Source organism: Prinia subflava, chromosome 1, assembly GCF_021018805.1.
Source record: "Prinia subflava isolate CZ2003 ecotype Zambia chromosome 1, Cam_Psub_1.2, whole genome shotgun sequence".
NCBI classification, from domain to species: domain Eukaryota; kingdom Metazoa; phylum Chordata; class Aves; order Passeriformes; family Cisticolidae; genus Prinia; species Prinia subflava.
In genome coordinates, this window is record NC_086247.1 from 129,511,597 (window position 1) to 129,538,602 (window position 27,006).

Genomic DNA, 27,006 nt, shown 5'->3' on the forward strand with positions numbered 1-27,006 from the left:
TTATTTCAGGATGTCTTCAATTGCTTACTCTGGCTGCTTCCATTACGTTAACAGCCACATAATTAATCCAAAGTGCTAGAAGGGGTGTGAACCCTGTTAAGAAAGCAGTTTTGTTTAGTCTTAGCAGCACAAACTGGAATTAATGTGGTTATAATGAACAAGAACAACCTCTCCCAAACAGCACTCTCAAATGCAGAAGTCACTGACTGCACATAAGGAGTTCACAGCCTATGAGCTTCCATTACACTTCTTGGTCTGATCTTGAAATGATCTAAAACTCACAAACACCCTTTGAATAATTTCAGTTGGAAGGAAACTGGTACAACCTAAGCCCCTGACTTGATAAGATGGCCAACTTTGTCAAGGCCTTGATCAGAATTACCCTTGCTGCAGCTTCTGTTCATTGCACATTATTTTGTCCCTTCGTACCAAGAGTATGAACAATCTGTGTTTATCCATGGAAGGTAGTTGAGACAGCAGTAAGACACCTGACATTCTTTTCTTTCAGCTGAAGATGTTCTTTCCACCTCTTGCCAGGATGCTGCCTGCTCATCTGCTCTCTAGCTCACAGTGCTGCCCATGGATGCTGCTCCAGATGCCAGATCACATCAGCTCTTGCCTCACAAGGCTTCTGTCAGCCCATTCCTGCAGGCTGTGGAAGATCCTGTGATCCCATGTTACCCGATGTACCTCATGTGCAAACTTATGACAGTAAATCCACCCAGCCTGCCCCTGCATCAGAGACAGGCATGTGCACAGCAATCTTTAAAGCTGCTAGCTGGAGCCAAGAGGACTGGTGGAGGGAAATAAAAAAGGTTTGCCTGGAGATAAGTGATAAGTGACCCAAAACTAAGTGAAGAACTTTCCTTTGAGATCAGCACCCAAAGTAACATAATGAAGTGACGACCATCAGTGAACAAAAGTGGCAATGACTGTGTGAAGTTATTTAAGGTCACATAAGAAACATCTAAGAGGCCATCTGTGTAATATCTAGTGCAGGATGCTGTGTGAAGCCAGAACAGACAAGCAGACTTTGGGAAGAGCCTCCAAGGACCCCAGAGATCAAGCTGCCAGTAAGATGAACTGTTGTGCAGAAGTTCTGCAGCCTCTATCCTTGCCCCTAGGCCCAGGGTGAAGTAAAGTACCCTGAATTTAAAGACAGACAGCAGGACTTTGACTTACCACTTTGGGTTGGAAGGGACTATGCCATGAGCAGAGACACTTTCCACTAAATCAGGTTGCTCAGGGCCACATTCAACCTGACCTTCAACAGTTCCAGGGATGAGGCATCCACAAATTTTCTGAGAAACCTGTTCCAGTGCCTCACAACCCCATGAGTAAAGAACTTCCCAATATCTAACACAAATCTCTCCTCTTTTAGTTTGAAATAATATCCCCCTTGTCCTATCACTATCTGTGTAAAAAGTCACTCTACCTCTTTTTTACAAGCCCTCTTTCACTACTGGAAGGTACTATAAAATCTCCTGAGAGTATTTGCTTCTCCAGGCTGAACAATTCCAGCACTCTCAACCTGACTCCAGGAGAGGTGCTCCAGCCCTCTGATCAACGCTGTGGCCTCCTCTGGACCCACAGCAACAAGTCCACGTCCTTCTTGTGCTGAGGACCCCAGAGCTGGATGCAGCACTGCAGGTGGGGTCTCACAAGGCAGAGAAGAGAGGCAGAACCACCTTCCTCATCCTGATGGCCATTCCTCTTTTGGTGCTGACCCAGGACGTGATTTGCCTTCTGGGCAAACAGTGGTATCAGTGGTACTGGTGGATGAGCAGCAAAATCACAGATCAAGCATCAGAAAAGCCTCAGCAGACTCTCCAGAGCATCTTGGATAGAAGTCCCTGATAAACTGTGCTGCTATCAACACTAAATGGATATTGAGTCAGACAATTAGGAAGTCATGTAAAAAACCCACACAATAAATATCAATGCACTCAGATTAATTATTCCTCCAGAAGTCAATTGTAGTCTAGGGCCTCACTGAAACTTTAGCTTTACTCAAGAGTACTTCAAAATTAGCCAAGGGATTCAGTGTTTTGGCACCTCTCCAGGTTCTGGTCTTTACATTCCCCTGTTCACCTGAGAGAGCACGTTAAGAATCAATTCCACCTCTTCCCAGACAGCCTGACAGTATTTTAACACAATCCTTGCTTAAAAGGTTTCCTTGAATACAGCTGATAATTTAATCAGCATTTTCTATAGCACCACACAATTCTTCTGGGAATGGCCACTTCAAAGAACCACGTTTGTAAATCTGTGCTTTAACATACCCGAATGCAGTCACCTCTGTTCAGAAGTGCTAGCAGGCCATGTTTCTAAAAAAACCAGATTGCTTTCTGAGGTGAGATCTGTCTTCCCTCACCCTCACCCTTGCTGGCATCCACAGGGAAGCAATCCAGGAAGAAAATACCGATAGGTCACAAGTAAGCTTCTGAGTTCAGACCATGTCCTTAATCTGGATGATTCCATGATCCAGATTCTAGGCAAGACAGACCATCCTCACAGCACAGTCCAGCTAAATGCTCCTACAGCACCATCCACATAGTTTGGTGAGTTATCCTGCAAGGATGAACAGCAGGTATTTCTGCCCAGCTGTCCCGAAGTTGTATCCCATTAATCAAGGTGCACCAAAACCATGTGGGAGCTTCCACAAAGTAGTATCTTGGATGAAGGAGTAAAGAAATTAGCTAAATAAACATATATTATGATATTTCAGTTGTAGGGTTAGTAGTTAATGTTTAGATCCAAGCAAGTTGAGGATGAACTGATTCAAAACCTGTCAAGTTGTTCCTTTTTCCAGGAAAAGAAAAGAAAAGCTGCTCCTAATGAAGTCCAGCCCCACTGAACCTTACTCATTCAGGTTATATTTAATTTTAAAAGCCATGCTCCAATACCTAGAAGAATAGCTTATAATTCAGACAAAATATTTAAATGAAGATTTCTTTACATATTTTACACTCAAACATATAATTTCCTGTCCAAAGGTGCAAGTATTTTGAGAAAAATTTGTCATAAATTCAAATTAGCAAGAACTCAAGACACAGGGGCTATGCTTATGCCAGTAAATTACACAGTGCCAGGGAATGCTTTCCAAGTACTAATAACTGGTCATCATATTAAAATCATATTACATCACTGAAACAGTCTTGGAAACAGTTTGACCCAAGCTAACTAATAGTCTACTAAAGAATACCCAGACACAGTCCAGGAGTTGGAAAAGGCTAGGAGTCAGCATGGATGTTTCCAATGGACAATTTGGATATGACCAGCCTGCTCAGGAAGGTACAACTCTTTAAGGGTAGGAGCACTGACCACTCTGGTGCCAGCTGGCCTCAGCACAAAGAACAGTCCAAGGCACAGCTTGTCTACTACACAGGCACAGCCAAGGAATATAAACCAGCTAAGCAGGGATGAATGCATCTTATCTCACCCATGCTAAGGGGTCAGAGGACTTGAGTAATTTGTTATGTTCAGCACACTACTCCTGGTAGTCTCACAGGACAATTACCAGTGCTTGTAGGAGTACTTTGCAGAAACCAAAAGGAAAATGTATTATGGAATCTTTAATATAACTACAGTGGATTAAAAATGAGAAATTTACACTCCTCTGGCACACAGCGTATTTAGTTTCTGCGGGATCCACAATTCAGGATTATCAAAGGAGCAGAAAGTGCACCAAGCACACGTGGCTTCTGAAGCAGGCCAGCATGAAGCCCCAGCTCAGCAATCAGAATTGCAGAGCAAAGGGCTTTTCTTCCCTTCTCTTTTTATCTCATCAGCTCCAGCACTTGTATTCAAGGAAAAAGAAAAAGGCAAGGAAAGGAAGAACAAATCCACAACCCACAGCCACAAAACAGATAACATAAGCCAGCTCTCTGAAGCAGACAGGGAGTGTGGGATCCTTTGGTTTGGGTCCTGTCCCATTACCCATTAATTAGCAGTCCTGCCTCTACCACAGTGTGGATCTGCTCTATGGAGAATGCCTGTAAATTTTGGAGGACCCAGCTGTTTCACAGGGCAAGAGCACAGGCAGGCAAAGTCAGAAGGAGCAAAAGAAAATCTGCACAGGCATGCACACTGGGAGAAGAGATTATTAGCTAGACAAGGGAGTCACAACAAAGGCACGCTGTTCAGTGTTACTGTCAACAGCAGCACTCCCATCAGGGCATACTGCTGCTGGTTAGGTCCTGAGGCAGACCTCATCTGTCCCCTACTCTGTCTTAGTTCTTGCAAAGACCTGACTGTATAAACTACCCTTCCAGATGCTGTGGTGGCAAACAAAACTAACAGCAAGCATGCAAATACTATTTTTGGAAACTGTGTATTTTTCAGAAAAAAATCAGCTCAAGATGGGGTGAGGAATTAGCTGAGGAAGGAATAAATGACATTTCAAGTTGATGTTAATGAACAATCAATTATTTTTACTTTTCACCCTTTAATTGCCCCTTGTATAAGAGCTATTTAAAAGTAAAAGTCTGTATGAAATATTGCATTTTCAGTTTAGGACGAGGTAAAAAAAATAGGCTGTGAACTTCTTGGGAGTTGAGATAGAACCCTACTTTGAATTAAAATTTCCAGATAAGAAAAAACAAAAATGGCAGTAAATTATTCTTTATTAGAACAGAGAATAGTTAATAGTAAAAAGCCAGAGGGCTGGATAGTTGCATTGCTGTTGTTAGAACATACCCTTTAATGATCTAGAAGATTAATTAGACACGGCAAAACTGGCTAATCAGTTATTTAAGATGGAAAGACTTTGATGCACTTCAGTGGAATTTAAATAAACAGAAGCAGATAAACTCATTGGCAGGTTAGAATTAATACAGTTAATAACTTTCACAGTGGTACAAGTCATGATAAACAAAACAGGTTTTGCAAAGGTTCTGTGTTGTTCCCTAAAACAAGTCAAGAACTGACTCAGAAAGCACCACGAGAGCATCCGCTCAGTGCCTAGCAACAGTTTGGAAAGTGGAGAAAATGTTTAGTCACATTCATACAACAGGATACGGAAGGAGAACACAGAATTTAAAATTTGCCTTTCCAGTAAAACACTGAATTTGGTTAACTTCCTTAAAATAAACTTTTCAGAGAAAAATAATAATGCTAAAAGCATACAAGCAGCATGCGAAGGACTGGGATTTTCTGATGATTGTCTCATGCAAGACCTTTTCTCCTCATCAATTCAGTAAGTCTCCCAAGAACCATGTCCTCCTCTCCTGGAACCCTGCCTCTCCCAGAGCTGTGTGAGCACAAATCTTTGTATCCAGCAAGTATGATAAAAGGAGAAAGTTTTTCTGTGAAAGAACGAGATTTTCTCAAAAAAAAAAAAGAAATTCCCTGGTGGCATACGGCTCTTTGAGTGAGTTTTCTCTGGCAGAGACTGTAGGGTCTCCCAAACCCCTTTCATTATGATGAACAGGGGAAGAAAGTGTGGTCACAAAGGCTTAACATCACCCAAGCAGCTTCAAAGAACAGCTCTGATACTCAGCATCACAGTCCATGCAGAGACTGCAAGCAAAATTGACACAGGAGACACAGGAGAAACTCCATGAGAGGACAGGATTCCCACTGTCAAGCTGTCTCCTTATCCTGTTTTTTTATGAGTGCAGACACCACTTGCAAACTTCAAGCTGATAGATTACATCCTAAATTGGGTCAAAAGAAGCACAGAACAATTAGTGGTATTAGTGTGGCACTGCCCTCTGAGCCATTAATCTTGGAGCAGCGGCAACACTCAACAATATTGAAAACAACACACATTTCAAATCCCTCCTGCATATAATCACATTCTGAAATCCACTAATATAAGATATTAGTAAACTAAACAGTTATGCAAAATATAAAGAAGACTTGATATTTACATCAATTGAAATAGCATTCATAGTTGTATTTGCCTGATTAGAGTCACGAGGACTCTAATTCTCATCCTGAAAAATAGAGGCTGATTGCCAGCTGGGATTATGAAAGAGTTCCATCTCTTTCCTTTGCCTCACAGGCTACCAGAGTACATCTGCTGGGTACTGATTATCTTTCTAGAAAACATTATAAGAAAGAATAATTTAATTTATTATCATTGTAGAAGTCAAATTGGTTGAGCCAATGATCTTTCATTGGGGTAGGATGACTCTGCTGGATAATCCAATACTGCAAACAATGGATCAAATAATAGTCAATGCTCTTGTTTGTTCTTATTTCATGTCCCCTCAGCCTCACCTAGAACAGTTCAAAAGGTAAAAGCCATGTCTTCATTTTCACAAATTCTTTACTGTGTCAGCTACAGACAGTCTGGATACATTTTTTCTGGTAGAAAAATTGCAAAAATCTATTCTAGGTCACCGATTTCCACTGTCAGTATCATTCAAAGTGTTCAGAAGGCTCAAAGGAGAAAAATAAATCACTAAGTATTGCTATCATGGCAAGCTCTCTGAAGAGGTATTGACTGCATTTATGGTGCAGAATTAAGAAAGTGGCTTTAATGTCATTCTATTCACGAGTGCCCTTTCTTTACAACTCATCTCATATAATAACCCTTGCTATAAAAACCAGCATGCACTTTGACTAGATTAAGCACAAAACGACTTCAGATACATAATGCTGTGGGATATAAAAGTGAAGTAATGCCAGTGAAAGGCACACAAATCTCTGTGTGTACAGGACACCAGGCAGAAGAAAGGCACAGATTTTGTATGCTATGATAACAAAGAGAACTATGCTTATTAAAGCGGTTCTATAAACCCCATCAAGCTGACACTATTGAACAGCAGATAAGCGAGTAAGCGTGAACGTGATTCCTCCTGTGAAGGAAGGATTCGTGAAGCTGCCTTGCCTTGGATCAGGTGAGGTGTGCTTGTACCCTGCCTACACACTGGCAGCTCAGCTGGGACATCCTGGCAGGAAAGGCAGGAGGGGTTTATGCAGCAGGAACCTCTTCCCCTGCCCCTGCCTGCTGCAGTGACACGGATCATTCACAGCAGCTGCCACGGGAATGGTGCACTCAGAGGGCAGGAGCACTGCTCCTGCACTGCTCCCTGCACTGTTCCCTGCACTGCCAGCAGGCAGGAGCTAAGGGCAAGAAAGGCATTTTGCCCCAGCAGACCCTCCCATGTGATCCCTTAATGCTCTGGAGAAGTTCAAGTGCAGAGGCTGTCACTGTCTGCCAAAGAGGATGGAGATGAGGGATTCCCCATCCTAACCCTAGCACAGCAGGAAAGAGGATCTGTCAGAAACCAATTGTTCTCTCCACAAAACAGCAGCAGGCAGGGCTCTTTTGTCACTTATTCGAAGAAAAACAGTCAGGAAGTTAAAAATATCTTATTTCCTTTCATATCTAAATTCATCAGTATTAGCTCTCACTTTCTGTACAAGCAAATGTTCAAGCCTGTACTGAAGCCAAAATGTCAAGCATCCTGAAATACCTGTCTGCAAAAAACAGCTTTCTGGAACCATTTTTCAATTTTGTGCAACTAAACCCAATGTTTTAGGTGCACAAAATCAGCATCAGGCAACAAAACCATCCAGGACTGGACCAGAAGCTAAGCAGGAGCCTGTGCCACACAAAGCTTGGCTACCTTGTCAAGTCTCACTCCCAGCCTACCACAAACCAGGGAAAAAAATCATGCATTTCTCAGCTGGCTTGCATATAGCAGAAAGTAGTCTTTCTGAGCGTTTTTTCCATTAAGTTTAAAATGAAAAAAAAAAAATTAAGGAAGTGGCACCAAATTCTACCCATTTCTATCCTCTAATTGGAAATACATATTAATAACATACCGCCAACCATATGGTATGCTCTTTATGTATCCATTCTTAATATTTTAGTCTTATTTTATATTGTAACTCATACAGTATTTAAAATTTATTATTAACTGAATATTATTTTATGCTTTTTTTTGGTCTAGTTTTGATACTAACACACTGGGTCATTTTTTTTCCATGAAAACTTAGTATCTTTATCTTAAAAGGAAAAATACAGGAACTCAAATATCTCTCTTTGATAAATGGGACCTGTCAGAAGCCAATGATTCCAGTGCACAGGAGACCCAGTACGCTTGACAATGTAAGCTCAACAACAATGAAGAAATACTTTTTTCAGCTCTCTATTTTGTGACAAGGGTCTAGATTGCAACCAGTCTCGCTGTAATTTATTTCCTGAGAGAAGACTGCGGGAGTTCTGTGTGAAAATCATTTTGTTTTTTACTTTCTCCATTATTTTCTCATAGAAGCAAGTATTCTATTCTATAACTTATGCAGTAATAATTACACAAACTAAGCTGATTCTAAATGTATATAATACATATGTTTTATTTGAGTGCTTTCCATTTTCCTTCTTCCTTTTGAACTAGAACATCAAACACAGCATACACATAGCATTTGCTCTGTGTACCGAAACACAGGAACACATTATTTTCTGTCATAAGGATTTTATGTTTGAAGGTCCCAACTTTAGAAAATCTAATAAAGTATATACTCATTTTCATAGTTTAGTCAGCAGGAACACTCACAGCATGTGTGAGTCTTTGCAGGAATAGTAATGGTGTAACGTCAAATGTAAATGCTACACAAAAATATACTCACCTATAATTACACTACAGTTTCTAATTTTTTTCCTAAATAACCATTCTCAAATAAAAGATTGATCAACCACCCCCAAGATTCTTTGCAGAATCCACATCCCAGCATTATTTCTCAATGTCATGCAGGATCAGCTATGGAATTACAGTGGAAATGTGCACACCAACATACAGCACCACCATAGAGCGGGTCTGCATATATTACCACCCATAGTTTAGTCATGGTTCAAAGGAGTCGGCTCTGAACTCATTAATTAAAGAATTCAGCTGTACTCCCTAGAGAAGATTTTGAAAGAGAACCAAAAGGTGAATACAGAATGGCTGCTGCTTTTACAATATGCCAAAGATATTTTTGGATTTATTTTGTGGAGTTGAATCTTTACTGAAATTAACAAGTTGAAAACTATATGACTGCATAGGGTTTTAAATGGCAAACCAGTTCATTTCTAGGGAAACAATGTTCTTATTAATGACATTTCATAGCTTTGCACTCACATTCACACAAGTTCAGAAGTGTACTTACAGTATACTTATATATATACTTATATTTTTTGTCTGTTCATTATCTTATTGGTTTTTAGAGGGACACCTTTCAGTGAACCACAATATAGGTGCAGAGAGAAACCCAGAGATGGTGCTGGGAGCTCAGTTAATTAATACTGGTTACTTTCCTCAATTTGGTAGCTGTTATCACTACTGCACCCAATACTCCTCTCTCCTCTCTGCTGAGGTGGCATCTGAGGGACCGGAGTGCTCATCTTCTCCTGCTCCAGCCCTGGAGCATGAACATGGTCAGTGTCCCCATGGGTACAGCAAGGAATTGATCACTGGCAGCAGTTTCCATCTGACCAACACCCATGACCTTCATCACTCCAACTAGTACCAACACCTTGAAGCCCATGAACTACTAGTCTAGAGATCAAGAGCACATTCACCATCTGTCTGCAATTTCAGCTTCTCCTGGTAGTAATATTTTAAAAACCTAAGCCAAAATGAAACTGTAATACTGTATTTGATCCCTCTCTTGGGATCAAAGGAGAGAAGACACAGACACTGGTTCTACCTGGGCAAACTGAAAAGCCTGTGAAGGAAGCCAAGTAATCTTAAATATTAAAATAAAATTTCTTTTTTCCATCTAAAATACTCACCTGACTTTCTCTTTGGTGTTTCTAAGAACAGTTGCAGCAAAATTTTGTGTAACACCAACCAGACTGATGCCATCAACTTCCACAATTTGGTCATTCACTTGGATCCTTGCAGGGGAAAAACACAAATGCATAAATAATTGTATGAATTCTTGCAAATTTTCAGCAAAACTTAGCATAGAAAGGTCTTTCTAGTTTGACCTTAAACAAAAGCTCAGTCATAAAATGATTGAGGTAAATACGGAAAACACATCATTCCTTGCACACAGACATCTCATAAATCCAGCTTCAAAGTTACCATTACAGTTAATATCATCAATTAATTTTCCAGTCTCTTTCCTTGTATAGACATACAGCAACACAAACTCTTGAATTTGTCATATGAATTAAATTAAATGAGATACTTGAACAGCGTTTATATCACTCTTTCCTAAGCCAATCTTTAAAAACAGCATAAGACATAGCTCTGGCATTTCATGCTAATGGAAAAAAAAGGTAGTATTTAACTAAAACAACCTGCTCATCTGTGGAGAAAAGAACTTGTGTATCAGATCCAATTGTGACATACTCTCTTAAGATATTTCATCTAACTTCATCAAAAAAGATGAATTCCCTGTGTGTGATCTTGCTGCACACAATCATAAAAACCTTGGACTGTTTTAATAAGGACTCTCCCTTTCAAACCGAACACCAATTTGCAGCTGATACACTGTTTAATGCACGAAAGACAGAATGAAAGCCGTGCTGCTCTTATCTAAAGCAAGCACTGCTACACAATCCCTAGAGCAGGCACTGGGCTCATCTGGATTACAAATCCTTGGAAGATGACTGCTATACTGTTCTTTAGAAATGCACGATCTCTGAAAGTTTCAAAATAAAAACTAAACACACACACCCACAACTAGTCAAAGGAAGCAATTTTCAAGTACTCACATGGATTCTATTGATCCAAACAACACAGTTTACAGAGCAACCAAGAAACAGCTATGAAAAAATCCTATTTAAATTACATGAAAATACCTAAATTAACATATTTAACATCTTAGGATATATTAGTGATAAGACTTCTTTTCAAAGAACAACAGAAGCTTCACAGAATGCTGAAGCATTTTAACTTGGAGCACTAATTTCTCTGTCAAGTCTGAGGAAATGCTTTGCAGTTTTACATATGTTCAAACAGCATCTTCTGTTCTTTGGACTCCAGTGGTGAGTAAGAAATACACTATTTATTCTTTGGCAACCTCACACCACATAATGTCACTGTGTTCTGGGCAGGATCTCCCTTGAAAAAGGCATATAAAGTCATATACTGAAAATCATATTAGGCATTTTAACCTCAGAATTTTATTTCAATTTTCACTGAAACATTTGAGAAATATAGCAACCACATTAATATTTATTTAATTTTGACTTCATTTTTTTTTAAACTTCAGCAAACACAGGGTGCAGGCAGATGGCCACAGGAGTTCCTGGAAAAGAACTTTTAAGAAGTTGATGTCTACTGAATGGGAAACTGCCACCCTCTTGGCTGAAAATGGTGGAATAACAGATTCCTTTTAGGTGACAGCAACAGCACTGTACATCATCACACAGTGGACTAGCAGTGTTCATACAGATACACAGGCAGAGTATTTCAGCTATGAAACATAATGTCTGAGAACTGTTGCCTGCAACTTCACAAGGGGCTCCATTTTGATTCAGTCTAATTCTATTTTTCCTTTAAGCATATTTTGTATCTCCTTCTTTCTTATTTGTATAGCTCCTAAATTAACTTCCAACTCTTATTCTAATGGCCACTGTTCTCCAGAACTCCTTTCTTTCTATATACACATATATTTTAATTATATATGAACATACATACATATCAACATACGAAGGGCAGCCTTCCTGTTAGAGCCTACTCCAATGGGAGCTCCAGGCCCCCTCTGTCTCTGAAATTTAATTTCAAACACAAATGAAAAATTAGGCTCAGGTTGCCAAAGCCTGATTAATAGACATTTTTTTGCTTTCATCATTAATAAAATTGGTAATTCTTCTGACAATTATTTTCTAATATTCATGACTTTAAACTCTGCTTGCAAATTACAGTGAAGCAGCAACTACAGAAGCAAACGAACTAAAGCTGAACAAATTATTTGCACTATTGCTTTGTATGACAAACTGAAAAATCTAATTTGTGCAGAGACAACTTCTAGAGTTCAAGTTGAGAACTACGTAATGTTTCAAACTGTTGCTCCCAATGCTATCAAAATAGTTCAAAAAGTGAATGACTCATCACCACAATAATTTAAAAGAAGCAGCTATGGATTGATTGATCCAGGAAAAGATTTTATTTTTCATGTTCAGTTTAATGATTGATTTAATGTTTTTCACACTATTAATAACCTCTTCTAATGCTTATCAACATGCTTGCCTTTGGATTCATCTTGAAGTACCTCCTTGGTTAAATAGTGGCACACAAAACCTTTAAATATGACAATTAAATGCTATCTGTTTGTCTACAGCAACATTAATCAAGCCAGTGGTGTTAAATCACTGAAAAACCCCTTTGCACAGATTTTGTATTTCCAATGGGAGATTTTATATGCTACATACTTTATATTATAATTTGATAGGTCTTTCAATACAAAATAGAACAAATATCCTACAGATACCGTAATGTTTTATTTAAATTGTAGCTTGAGAAGAACCTGGTTGAAGATTGCTATGCGATTATTCAGAATATGTGATGCAACTGCTGAAATAGTTTATTTTGTGGTAGGAGACTTTGTTTTACTATCAGTGTTAATGATTAAGTAGGCTTTTCATAAAGATGAAGTTAACAGGATCTTTTACAGTGGATGCACTTTATTATGCAGAACTGTCTGGTCCTGACTGAGAGGATTATATATCCCTTTCCCAAGTGAATGATCAGTCAGGCTCTCAGAGAGAAAATCAGAGTCCTATTTCTCAGCTGACTGAACATTCTGCCAGTTGAAAACCAACACAAATATTAGGATGGTCAAAGAAAGATATTATTTTTTCTCAGCTGACAAGTTCCTTTCAGATGCCATCTAGGGAAATGAAAGAAGAGACTTGTGATGGAACATTAACTTCTGTAGCCCACTCAAACATGTGAATAATGAGATGAAAAGAAATTACAGATCATGACAGAGGAGCAGTGAGTGACTGATTTTCAACCAGAGAATTTCACAAAAAATACCAGTCGTGAGCTTAATGCCTTCTAGCGGAGGTCAAGCATACCCTTCAGAAAAACATTCTCTTGAATTTGAAGTCATGGACAAAGTCATGACATCTTGAGGTGTCAGATTCTTCATTTCCCTTTGTAATTTCTAAGACCATGATAAATCAGCACTTGGCCTTCAGCTTGATATCTGACTGCCAAGATCTGTAAAGATACCTCCAAGCCCAGTCTAGAAGACAATATACTTCAGTAGTTTCAGAGCAAGGTTCCTAAACTTTGCAACCCCCTGCCTTCTAGAGTCTTTTATTTAAATTTTCGTGGGGTTTCCACAGCAGAACAACTTTTTGCCTGGCTGAAAAGTTAGAGGTGTTCAACAAGGAACATGTTACTGCAACATATTTTTTAGAAGACAGCATCAATGTCTTAAAAATTTATTCCTACTCTTATCTATAAACAATATTTTCATATTGTTTATAACTAATATAACAACACATTAATGGTTAAAATCAGAAAAGGAGAATGAAGATAAGTTGATTTACTTGCTTACATAGCACAGAAGTAATATTTTATTGACATGAAAATTTACAAAGTTAAGCACTGGGACAAATGAAAATTGTACAGGTTGGAAGATATTTAAGTATCCTTTTCATTATTAAATGATTACATAGTAAAGTATTTTTCTTTCTCTTAATGAGGAGAGATTTGTTTTGGCAGGTATGGTATAATACACAGATTGGCAGGTTTTGTATAATACATAGATAACGGTGCCCCATATGATAGGAAATTTTTTATGTTGAAAAGGAATTCTTTAGCCTGTGCATACCAAATAAGCAATTCTAGAAGCAAGCAAGTTTTATATGAGCATCACATAAGACTACACACACCAATTCACTTCTTTAGTGGGTAAGATTTATGGTACAGCTTCCTATTCCATTTAATTAATGTACTTTCAGTGCCGTAAGTGTGAAAACTGAACTCCAGAATAGAAGATTATCCCAAAACAAGAAATAGAAAGTAATATAAAGTCTGCATTAGTGAAGTTCAAAAGAGTGTATTTATTAAAGGCTTAAACATTCTGATACACTAATTATTTCCTTAATCACAAAATAACCAAGGTTGTAGAAGATCTTCCAAGACCATCCAGCCACCAACTAAGCAGCTCAATCACTCCTAAACAACATCCCAAGTGCCACATCCAGATACCTCTTCAACATTTATACAGCGACTTCATCACCTTCCTGGGCAACTTATTCCAATGCCTTTTTCAGTGAAAGACTCTAATACCTGATCTGAACCTCACATGACAGAACTTAAGGCCATTTCCTCTCATCCTTTCACTTGAGATGTCAGAAGGGACCAACCCCCACCTGGTTCCAACCTCCTTTCAGGTGGTTGTAGAGAGTGATAAGGTCCCCCCAGCCTCCTTTTCTCCAGGCTGAACACCCCCAGCTCCCTCAACTGCTCCTCATAAGACGTGCTCCAGAGCCTTCACCAGCTTTGTTCCCCTTCTTTGGTCACACCTCAGCACCTCAGTGTCTGTCTTGCAGTGAAAGGCCCAGAGCTGGACACAGCACTGGAGGTGTGGCCTCACCAGTGCTGGCTACAGGGCAATCCCTGCCCTGGTCCTGCTGCCCACACTACTGCTGAGCCAGGCCAGGTGCCTTTGGCTGTTTTGGCCACCTGGGCACACACACTGGCTGACACCCAGCTGCCTGTCAGCCAGCACCCGAGTCCTCTTCTGGTGAGCAGCTCTCCAGCTGCTCCTCCCCAGCCTGCAGCACTGCTGGAGCTGCTGTGACACAAGTGCAGGACCTGCCACTTTGCCTTACCAAACCTCATGCAGATGTCCTCAGCCCACTGATCCAGCCTGTCATGATCTCTTTGTAAGGACATCAAATGTAGAGAAACCAAATAATCAAACCTTGAACAAAATTCTTTTTTTAAAATATTGCCTACCTAAAGCTGGCTTGAAGCCAACAGAACAGGTGGGAGCTCAACACCTTTAGAATCTACACTACCTTCAAAAGTGACACACAGTTTGGAATCAGCAGCCTTACTAATGCTAAAGCATCTGGATTTTCAGCAGTCACAAACACATGTATTTGGCAAATCTGTTTTTCTTTAGAAGTTTAAACTCATGGTACCAATTTAGCATTTTCTCATAACCATATCAAGTATCTGGACCTTACCAATGAAGTTTAAAAACTTTACAGCTTGGATTACTATGGCATATATTAAGCAAACAAGTATTTCCTATGAAAATTATAATTTATAGTAACTATTGCTGATAAAATTTCCAAATACCAAGTCTATTTTACCTGCCATCTCTTTCTGCTGTCCCACCCTCTGTTACTGTTTTGACAAATATTCCCAGTTTTTCCAGGCCTGCATCAGCTCCAACTCCCATTCCAATAATGCTTATGCCAAGTCCATCTTCATCTGTGAAAAAGGCAAGAGAAAGCAGAAACTTCTTACATTTATCTGTACAGTTATTTGGTAGGTAAACATTCATGCTTTGGTTCCTCTTGGCTTTCTGTGTCAGTAACAATAGTATTATTTTGCTTTCTTTTAAAAACCTATTTGACTACCATTTTAATTACACACAAAAAGTATCATCTACAAACTTAGGAGGAGCTTAGAACAACGGACAAGATTTTTACTCCTCCAGTGAAGAATGAACATATCACATCAAACACTGTATAAGATCACGATGGAGTGTCAAAACCCAATTCTCTTAAGAAGGTAAAAACTGCCTGTCCCTGAGCTGTTTCTCTACTTCCTCACTGAACAACTCCTGAAATCCAAAAAGCCAAGGTGACTACAGCAAATTCATGGAAATTCAAGATAGGCTCTGCAGGCATGTGTAGACCTCGTCAAACTTGTCACAGGAAGTGGAAATGGCACACAGACACGATACCTTTTTCCAGTTCAACTGGGAAGAGCTCCAGCTTTTCCACACGCTTCTCAAGTTCATATTCAGCTGATGCAGCCACTGGGTCAACTTCATCATTTCTCCTGTCATAGTCTTCGTTAGAGTATGTATTGAAAACCTGTGGAAACAGATCAAAAATCATTCAGCTACCCACTCCAAAAAGACTTCCAAATTATTAAATTAGCTACTACTTTTGTTCTGTGATATTGCAAAGTTTGAGAAAGCTTTTAAAAGACAAATTTTGCCTGTTCATTCAAACTTCAGGTTTTTAAATTTGTGCTTTTTTATTCAAGGAAGAACATGTATGGTTGCAAAAGTCAGCTGAGTATAAGTTTCTATTGTTTTTGACTATAAATTCAAAAGGTGATCCTTAATGTCTATGTTGGTCTATCCATATAAATAATTAAAATACTTAATTTAACTCATTAAAAATGCACTATTAATAAACATTAACAGAGTCAAATACATTGAAATGATAATGTGTAAAGTGTTTCTGTATTAGTCTTTAGGACTTAAAAAGTTCCAGTTCACATTCATCCAAACAAAGCTCAGCCTGAAGATTATTACATCATCTAGGGATATTGTAGAGATTCTGTTCCATATTATGCATTAACTTTTTCAGAACACCAATACACACAGCCATGGGTATTGTTTTAAGCTAACCAGGTTTACGCATATATTTCATCTCTAAAGCAGTAATTTAACAGTGGCTGCATTAACCTGATTATATTATTTACACTATTTACTATCATACTTTCAACATGGCCTTTAATCAGTGATTATTCAGAAACATTAGTCAGGAAAAGCTTATTTTCATATTTTAGAGATCAGAGTTTGCCAGCCTAATTCGTTTAACTGTCTGCACTTGGCAGTAAGGAAAGAATATGTATTACTAGTGGTAATACATAAATGAATTTTACAGAGCATCAGTCCCATGGATGTATCCCACTCATCACTTCAAACAAAGGAAAACAACTTTCCACATTTCATCTTCTTCTTTTAGAGACAACCTACAGAAGACATCATTGCGTGGCCACATTTTTCCTTTGTCACTGCTCCTCTTACAACATGAAACACTGCATCCTGCTACATAGCTACACAAATATTCCAAAGTTCCCCAGAAGCCTGCTCTTTTACAGCCCTGCTTGGAGACTCTGTCACGATGTCCATGGATGGGGCACACACACCAGCTGGCTGCCCAGTGCAGTGACAGGAGCCGGGTCATTGTCACCTGAGGTTTCACCTTCCTGAAAAGCTCTTAGCATACATTCCTATCTTTTAATCAGTAAATATATTGAAGTTGAAATGCAAAAATACTTTTAAATACAATTGTAAATCTAATAACTATGTTATGGCTACTGCAAAGCGACCAAAAAGCCCTCTCAGTTTACATAAAGTAGTGGCTGAAATAGAAAAGACAGTAGTCACTCAATGTGAATTTTAAGTCTTGTATTTCACACCAATGTGAAGCAATTCATTTCCTCTTCCATGAAGACCAAGATGATAAATGTTTTACAAGAATTCACAAAGCTATCTCACATTGATTTTTAGTCATTATGATGCAAGAAAAAAGGCTGCTTTAACTAAATTATGCTCCTAGAAAGCCTCCATAACTCCATGCAAAGCCTAAGTAAAATAAGACACATACATAATGCTGTCCAGTGCTGCTGAACTTTTTATGCTGCTTTAGTATCTATAAGATTGGAGGAAAGACAGCGATGCAGAAACAAGTAATGCAGAGACATAATTCAAGGCCACCATTTCTAGCCTAAATAAAGAATAGACAAAAACACCTGGAAGAGTCCACTCAACAGCAATGAAAAAGTGCTACAGCCTTCCTGTCAGCTTCTGTTCTCTGTGATTTGGTGTCAAAGGCAGCAGTTTTTACCCACTAAGGGTTCCATGTTCAAGGCCAACATCTTTCCTGCTGACATTAAGCAAAATAAGGATCAACCAACAGAGTGAGACCCAAGTAAAACATTACTGAGCTAAGGTTTGACCATAAGCTTTTCGGTTTGAAATAAGCAACTACAGGTAAAAAACAACAGCTGTGAATTTAGCTTGAATCATCTCATTTACTACCATGATGAGAGAGACCCATCCATCAAGTGTGAACAGAGATGAACTGCATCAAGATAAAGGGAGATACTGCTTGCTGGAGATAAAGAAAAGTTGAGAGAGGTATAGGGGAAAACTGTCATAAAATGAGTATATTTATTTCTGGATTTCTTTTCGTCATGTTAACTGTCACCATTCTTTTCCTTGTGTTCAATGACTGGCACAAGAATATTGTGGAAGAAGTTTTATATTTGTTGCAAAGTGACTGGATATATTTCAGGATAATTTTCCTTGAAAGCATGAAATCATATACTGAATTTGGGTTTGGAAAGATCTTTCTTGAATGAGATTAGACAGAAGAGACGGCTTCTTGGACTGTGCTTACTGTTTTGGAGTATTTTGATAATCCCACTACAAGGAAATTAAATATACTGTTGGTGATGAAAACTTATCATTACGTCTCCAAATACATCACGCCACTGTTACCTAGTACGTCACCTAAACATGCACTCTGAGGTTGTAGATCATTGCTTGCACAAAGCTCTATGTTTCCTACCTGGCATTAACTCACTGTCTTTTGTACACCAGTTATATAATTTTGCCCACTGCCTTCAACAAGGCAGTTGTCTCCCCCTGACTGGGGAAAGTAGATGAAGGATATTCTGGTATGTCATTTATTTCGTTTTGTGCAATCACATTTCATGGTTGACTAATTCTATTAAATGAATCTCTGGGTGTTAAACTGAAGAAAAGAAAATTTGTGCTGGGAAATATTCTTTCTTTGTGAAACAGTCTATCCACCAGAGTAATGAACTGCTTGCTCAGTAGTCATGAGAACTGTCACTCAAGATTTTACTGCACTAAAAATAAGATAAACATTTATAACTTCTTCCTCAAAGTATGGTTAACTTGATTTAAGTAGAACTATTTCACCACGTCTGTTGCTGTTGTGTTTCCCAGAGTGTGCGTGGGATTTCAGACTCATGAGAATTCTCCTATTCCCTGCCATTTGACAGATTTGGTTTTACTGCCACTCCGGCCAAGTACCCAGCACAGTAAAGTCAGAGTCACATAATATGCTGAGCTGGAGGGGACCCACACGGATGACAGAGTCCAACTCTGTGCCCTGTAGAGGACCATCCCCAGGAGTCGCATCATCAGCCATTACTTATAAAGCAAGATCTTTTTCATGAAAATCTAACACAGTATCCTTGTCTGTGATTTTACCACTACAAGTATTTAGAAAAAAAAAAGTTTCATAGAATTCACTTGTGACATTTTCTAGGATTTACAACAGCAGTTGTGGAAAGCCAACAGCCAACAGTGGTGACATGTTGACACAAACCCTGAAGAACTGCTGATAACAGAACATACTTCTATGTTCTCTGAAATGACAGAAAAAGGGGTCATCAGCGATTCATCCAGCCCCAATATAGTAACAAACTGTAATATCAAAGAATCAGGTAGCATTGTTAGGCACCCTGGGTGGCATCCCCAGGGAAATCACACATATGCACACAGATCATTTGCTTCTCTTTGGTAGAGCACGAGCTAGAGAAGATATGTCACTAACTATAAAAATACGTTGTTGACCAATTCAGAAAAAAACCTCTACATTTCTGTTTTAGTACTTCATCTTTAGGAGTAAGATCAGAAGGATGAAAGCTGATTATTCTTGAAAAAAAGCAAAGTTGACTAAGTTTGGGGTGTTTTCCCATAGCTGTTAACTACCAATAATTTACAGAATTTAGCTAACAGTGACCAGTAGGAAGTGACAAGGTGGGGTTTTTTTTATTTTTTCAAGCAAGTCAGAATGTAGATAACTGTAAAGAATCACATGGGCTATCCTCCCCATGGGCTAACCAGCTTGGTGCTACATAAACCACAATATTAGTGTTGAATACTATAGACTGTGCAACATAACATTTGTCTATCTGATGTAAGGCTGAGAGAATTGAGCTTGTTCAGCCCGGAAGACAGAGGGCTTAGGGGTGACATAACTGTGGCTTCCAACACTTGAAGGGAGTCTACAAAAAAAGCCGGAGAGAGACTATTTACAAGAGGATGTAGTGACAGGACAAAGGGGAATAGATTCAAACTGCAAGGAAGCAGATTTAGATTATCTATAATGAAGCACTGAGCATAACCTCTCTGGCTGTGCTGAAGAAGCTAAATGAGGAAAAGAAATCACAAATTGACCATTACCTTCTGCTCTAAAATCTTTCTACAGCATAGCTTCAGGGAGGAGCAGAAACTCTGGCAATCTCTGAAATCAGTGACTATTTTTTTAAAAAGTTTTTCTCTGCAAAGTGGTTGCTTTGTCACAGTCAAAGGCAGTGAGTCAGTGAGGAGGCTTCCTCCAGCTTTCCTGGCTTCATGCTCCCCTAAAGCCTGCGTGGGCATCTGCCGTCACTAACGCTTCAGCAAGGAAGCATCCAGGAGACAAATCTTCCCAAGAAGCAATCGCAGGAACAAGACACAGATGGGAATTAGACATCAGCAATATTGAAAGAAACCGCATGTCTAACATCAAATCCATGCCTGGGGTTTCCCTTAGAAAGCTCTGTAGGAGAAAGATCTGTTTGAAGTGTCCTCAAACTCTGGCAAAGAGACCTGAACAGCAGACTTACGTTTCTAAAATCCTAGAAGTATCTGGGTCCTAGACTTCTCCATTCCAGAGATACCTCTTCAGACATATGACAAGCCAGGAGCAGTCGCCGTGACACACACACAAACTGTTCAATTTGCTGAGGCAAACTGGAAAATATTATCTCTAGGTACTCTTGTTTTAGACAACCGGAACAAGTTATCAAGTTTTCTACCTGTTGGAACATCATGAAGACCATTCGTAGTAGAAAACCACAGTGTCACTGTCCTGCAGCAGTGCCAACACATCTCAGTTTGGATCCATACACCTCTGTGCACTGCAGCACGTCCTCCTAAACCCAAACCGTGCCACAATGGCATTTCCTGGTGCGACACAAACATTTAAATGCATGGGCTAACCACACACATTCATCAGTCCTGTGACATGAGGGTGTGATTGCCTCATGGTATAAGTACTTAAAGAACCAGCCAGACTCTTCTGTTAGGCTTCTTTCAGTGAAACTAGTATCTTAAATTTTATACACTGCAGTTTTGGGCCAAAACATGGAACCAAAATTGCCTAGGTGGTACTGCACATGGATCATCTCCCCTGTTCCTGCTACTTGGCTCACTTTTGGTGTGAATTTTTTAAAACACTTGTTTTCATTAAGTAGTTTCCTAGAATCAGTGAAAATTATTTTTTATATCCACTTATGATTTATCCAGGTGTACTTGTTTTATTGCTGATTGTCTTGGTTTGAAAGACAGATATCTGCTAGGAAGGGGCAGGACCTCCCTAGAGATGGAGAATTCAAATCCCCTCCCTCCAAATTATTCCAATTAAAAGGAAAATTAAAGGAGCTTTCAGGCAGAGGTATGGGGGTAGGAATAACAGTTCTTTACTAGTATATATGACAAAACGACAAACAAACAACAACTACAGCATCAATAATAAACAGAACCAAGAACCTTGAGGGCTTTCTTTTACAAAAAGCCCAGAGCAGTTTGATCTGGGTGCCCCTGCAGGACTCCGAGAGGCCGAACTGGAAGGAAGGAAAAGTCCCGGGCTGGTGGATGAGATGAGGTCTGCACTGGCAGCTGGAGGCAGGGGTGTCCCGGCAGGGCTGGGCAGTGCAGGGCTACAGAGTAGCAGGGGAACCTCAAAGCTCCGAAGAAGCAGCGGCGGTGGGGGGAGAGGCTGGAGAAAGCGAGTTCAGGATTCCCGGGTACACAGCAGATGACGATAGATTTCCCAGGACGAGGCAGAGGCAGAGGGCAGCCTGACCGTCCTCCTCGGCGCTGAGAGCAAGAGTGCCTCCCCCTCCCCCAGATCTGTCTTTTTTGCCTTTCCCAAAGCTCATCATCTCTCCCCTCTGAGGGACACTCCCAGGGACTCAAAAACAATAGGTGTAGCCTCGTGCTGCTATATCCCTCAAGCACTCTTTTTGTTCTGACTAAGTAGTCATCAAGGCTTTTGGAAACTTATGGGAAAAAATTCTGTGAGAAGAGAAAAAAAAAAAAAACAAACCAAATCTAACCCCCAACAGCTGATGTACTGGTTTTATTACAATTTACATTGCTACTTGTCTACACAGCAAAATAACACATAATCACTGTAGCTGTAAATGAGATGCGTGCCCCATGTAAAAACTTCATACTGTTGCTCTTAGTTAGAACAGGTCAGAGTAATTAGCAAGTAAAAGTAAGTCCTGCTACTGAGGAGTAAAATCTCAGCTCTCATGGAACTTGTACCTCTACTACGGCTGCTTGTGTTTGTTTTAGTAAGTGAGTAAAACAGCACAGTGCACTGAAACCTGGAGTAGACAAAGATATACAAACAGACTTATTGGAATATTCCTGCCTTTTTCTTTCTTAATACAGCAATGACCTAAAATTCCATGAGGATTTTTCTTCCTCACTTTTTTTTGGTCATAACCATTAATACAGATGGGAAATGGCAATACTGTCCTGTTTTGTATTAATGGTACAGGCTAAACAGTTTTCACTCAATTCTCTTTGATGAGTTTTGCAGACCTGGTCTAAATCTTCTCTGATAGTGGGTTGGTTTTTCTAATGCAGCAGCTTCGATGCAACAGTGTAATGGGAGGTATAAGTGACTGGTGAGGTGACTTCCCTGAGTCTTACTGATCATATAAGAATCCCAAGCAGATTTTATAAGTGTTGTGTACTTCACAGGTACACTTCATATGTAATTCATCCCTTTGCCTGCTCTTGGTTTTTTTTTTTTTTTAACTCTACTTTGCATTACTGTAAGTTACCAACAAAAATGTACTTTGCAAATGCCGCTGTCTATTTTTGGTCAGTTATCCACTATTTAGATAGAAAGAATAAAAATTGTGAAGAAAAAAAGCTTTGTGTTTTTCACTACACTAGTTTGAATTGCAGAGAAAAGAGCCTAGAGACAATCCTGCATTCCCATTAAGCTCAGGGTTCCTCCAAATGTCCCTCCTGCCAGACTTTCACAGATCCTAGAGAGATTAGAGATGTGGGTACTGCAATTTAACACCTTAGTATTTTCAGCAGTGGGACTGACCTACAAACATCAATGTCTTTAGCTGACTTTTCCTGCTTCAGGGAAAAGTAAAAACATTTGCCTACACCTTGAGAGTGTCTTCATCCAGCAGAACAAAGAAGCAGTTGACCAAGACCACTCCAATAGCCATGCCATACAAAAAAAAGAAACCAGAACAAGAGTATTTAAGAAGAACATGAATTCCAATATGACAGCAGATACATTTTATCACTCTTTTGGCAGTTTCCTCTATTGCCAAGGTAACAAACTAGCATGCTCAAGAATTCATTGTGTCTTTGAACATTGAATTAAGCATGCAAAGGAGAATGTTGGAAGTGAGCAGAGTTTGACAAATTAATTAAAATACAGTACAGGCTCAAATCTGGACTCTGGTGTCCAAACAACTTTAAACAGATAGCACAAAGCAAAGTTCCAATTTCTGTCCCTAGACACTTATTCCTGAATCTGCTGCAGTATTTCCTCCAGACCCTAGCACTGTTGCCAATCTACATCCTAACTGATGGTGCTATTTTTTGTCTGCCTTTAAGTGTGACACACACGCTAGCCAAGAGTAAATGCTGGTTTTGGTACCAATTAGCACAGACTGCTAATACAGTAGCAAAGTCGCCATGAATCAACAAATCAGTTTATCTTCTCCCAGCAATCTCACTCTCTCTCAACCTACAAGTCAAGAGGTCTAAATGCGGAGTGAAAATGCCACAAATGTTCTCAAGAGGCCAACACTTGAAACAAAATATTGACTATACATAAAACATTCTATTTAAAATAAATCTCAGCAGGGATAAAGTGCATAACCTGCATATTCACTAAAATGACTCCACAAAAAAAATCAAAAGCAATTCCTTTTATTTCCTTACAGATGCTACATATATTAAGAAAATAATTCAAAGAAAAATATGGATACTATTAACTATATAAAAATTTACTATATTTATTATATAAATACCATTTACTATATAAAAATAAGGATAATATTCAGAACATTTGCTGTGTAAACTATAAAGAGATAATTCATTCAACCTGAGTTTTAATGTAAAATTATAGTATTTTATAAACTGAACAAACACTAATATGATTCCCCTATATACACTTATATATAAAACTTGTTTTAAATGTGCTATAAATAGTACACATTGCTATCTATCTCTTCACTTAAAGCAGAGAATAGAGCAAGGGTGGAAGAGCGAGCTAGATGGAAACAGTCTGCCTTGGCATCTGATTTTCTCAATATGACATCATCAATACAAATCCTACTGGGCTTTTTAAGGGTGCAAAATTGCAAGTTTCCCAAAGGTTTTTTACGACTCTCTCACATACCTTGTCTAATTCCCAGGAGCTATGGCATTTGGTACTAATTGCTCACCTTACAAATACTCCTTCAGATACAGCAAAGGCTGCGTGGGAGAGGGAGAAGAATCTCCAGTGACAGAAGCCAGAAGACTTTACAGCCTCGCCTCAGACCAAGGGATAGAAAGCAAACATAGTTTCACACCAGACCACAGCAGGAGCCCTTATGAATCTCTAAAGTTGTCCCAAGATCACTTTTCACAATATCTAAGTTCTCATAAAAATCTCGAGAGGCTAGGATTTTTTTTTTAATGAGAAGTTCTTAATGAATCCTTTAACTGAGATGAGATTACTAAACACAGTGCTTACAGTTTTAAGATGAATGGGGGAAATTCTATTATATTCTACTAAGAAAAACTCTGGAGATGTAATAAACTCTTCTTTAAACACAGACAATTATACAAGTACATGGCTTACGAGTCAAAGAATAGCTAAGTATGACACTCAGATAGCCCTTCAAACAGTCTTCTGTACAGGGTAAACGTATTTCCACAATTTCAGATGGCACATGTTAAACAGAGTATCTATTTAGTTTCTAGTACAAGCAGATATTCTTCTACAGTAACAAAAACACTTATGGAACCTAAAGCCTTTAGTAGCCTATTGCTACATTTACATTAACATCACCATGCAGTGGTGTAAAAGACACCCCATCAGTGGGGTGTTGCATTAACTTGGTAGGAGTGTTGCAGCCACACAGCCTGGTAACGCCATTGCTTGTGTATAAAAATGGACAAACAGGCGGGTGTCTAAGAGGATTAACAGAAAAGCTTCTGTAATACAGCAAAAGGTTTGCTGTGTTTTGTAAACATCTTTCAAACAGAAAGTGTAATGCCACGTTCTCAGTGCCAGACCACTACCCAATTATTTCATATTGTTGACCTACCAATTCCCTAATTGCACCTGCAGGCAGAATTCATTTTGGCTGACCGCATTTTTGCTAATGATAGTTTCACATTCACACTGTTGAGTACAATGAATTGCATCCTAGTAAGATGTAAAACTGCCTAGAGTAAGCAAAAGAATGTTTATCCATTAAGCATTCATACCAAGTGTATTACATTACAGTTAATCACACCAATGCTTCAAAAATGAGACAGTCTGTATTTCCAGAGGAATTCAGCTTTCCTAATGCCTCCTAATATGGTAGGTGGGGTAACAGACTAACACAAGCCAAGAACAGGCGTTCCCAGGTCTGATGGCATAAATGGTTCAAACACACCAGCTCTAAGTGCAATTTAAAATAATGGTATTAATGCAGCAAGAAACAGAAGGTTACAAATGTACACACTAAGTATATCCAAACGAGTAGACAAAGAAAACGACGGATCACAGGGATAAGCCGGTATTGAATAAATAATGCTAGCTTGGGATGAGACTACAGTAATAATGCCACAAAGTGGGGATTCAAGATAAACACTTTTAAAGTGACTCAATTCAACACTGTTTTTGGACATTTTTCAACTTCAACATTTGCTATGACATCAGGCACAAAGAAATTACCCCCCTGAAAACAATAGCAAAATCAACTTCATCAACCCCAAGGGAAGTGTCTATTACAGCTGGTTTTCACTCTACCCTGTGTAATGTGGAAAAACGAAATGGCCAGAGAAACTACAATGAGTTTAAGATTTTACACAATTCTACTCTTTGTGCCCAAATTTACTGCATAAATTCAAATTTATTACAGACATTTTCTATACACAAATATGTGATGGATTTGAAATTTTGGAGAACCAAATGCAAAGCGTAGCACCCAGTGCTGTGGGGTATTGGGAGGATGCACTTATACATGTGCATTTTGGGACTGGGCATTTTTTTTAAAGAGTTTTGGTCTATTTTTTCCCCATGGAAACACCCTGTTTTAATGTTCTAGGATTGACCAAACATGTCTGCCTGCCCTTAATAGTCCCTGCATACTGCATTTGGGCAGAGTGGAGGTAGGGTACCATGTCCTAAGACCTCTGTTACTGGATTCAAAGACAGACAGCATTAAATGTGAGATCAGTGCTGCTCCTGCCACATGCCAGCAGTGGAGATGGATGTGGAAGCTGGCAAACTCCTGGACCTTTAGAACTTTAGAACTTGAGCCCTTTGAGCTTTCTATTTTCCAGATGCAACTTTCTGACCTGCTTCAGACAAACATTTTGCCTTTGTGAGGGAAACTAAAATATGGGGCATAGCTTTCTGTCCAGATCTGGTCAGGAGGGAAAGTGCTGTTTATCCTGTGCAGTGACACAGAACTATAAAAGCTACAGAAGAACCTCTCTGTCTGTTGTGTCAATGCAGGGAAGAGAGCAGGGGCATCTCTGAGCTCAGTTTCTGCAGCAGCTGAAGTTGCAGCACTCAGCTGGTATCGCTGTCACTCACAGTAACTGTATTTTGGCTACAAACAGCTGCACATTTCTTTTAACAGTAAAACAGACACCATTTAGCAGAAGCTGGACATACTCCAGACAGCAGATTAAAATGGGTGTAATCTGTGTATGACAGGCTATAAAGCCAATACAGTAAGCCTTTCAGTCATCTTAGCATGATTTTAATGGGTACCCCATTCTAGTATAATAAATGAAGAGAAGATACCAAATATCTCTACAAAATAGTGACATTTAAATATTTTT

General features: G+C 39.2%; 1 protein-coding gene across 3 annotated transcripts in view; it reads right to left on the reverse strand.

Annotated features, from left to right (window-relative positions):
* The window catches only part of PPP1R9A (protein phosphatase 1 regulatory subunit 9A), a 135,651-nt gene that overhangs the window by 47,240 nt on the left and 61,405 nt on the right, over positions 1–27,006 (reverse strand). For all 3 annotated transcript variants that reach the window (XM_063412014.1, XM_063412004.1, XM_063412024.1), the window contains exons 3-5: positions 15,826–15,958; positions 15,227–15,347; positions 9,728–9,832 (exon numbers count right to left, since the gene is read on the reverse strand). In XM_063412014.1, the coding sequence (XP_063268084.1) occupies positions 9,728–9,832; positions 15,227–15,347; positions 15,826–15,958 (359 nt within the window). The remainder of the gene's footprint in view (positions 1–9,727; positions 9,833–15,226; positions 15,348–15,825; positions 15,959–27,006) is intronic.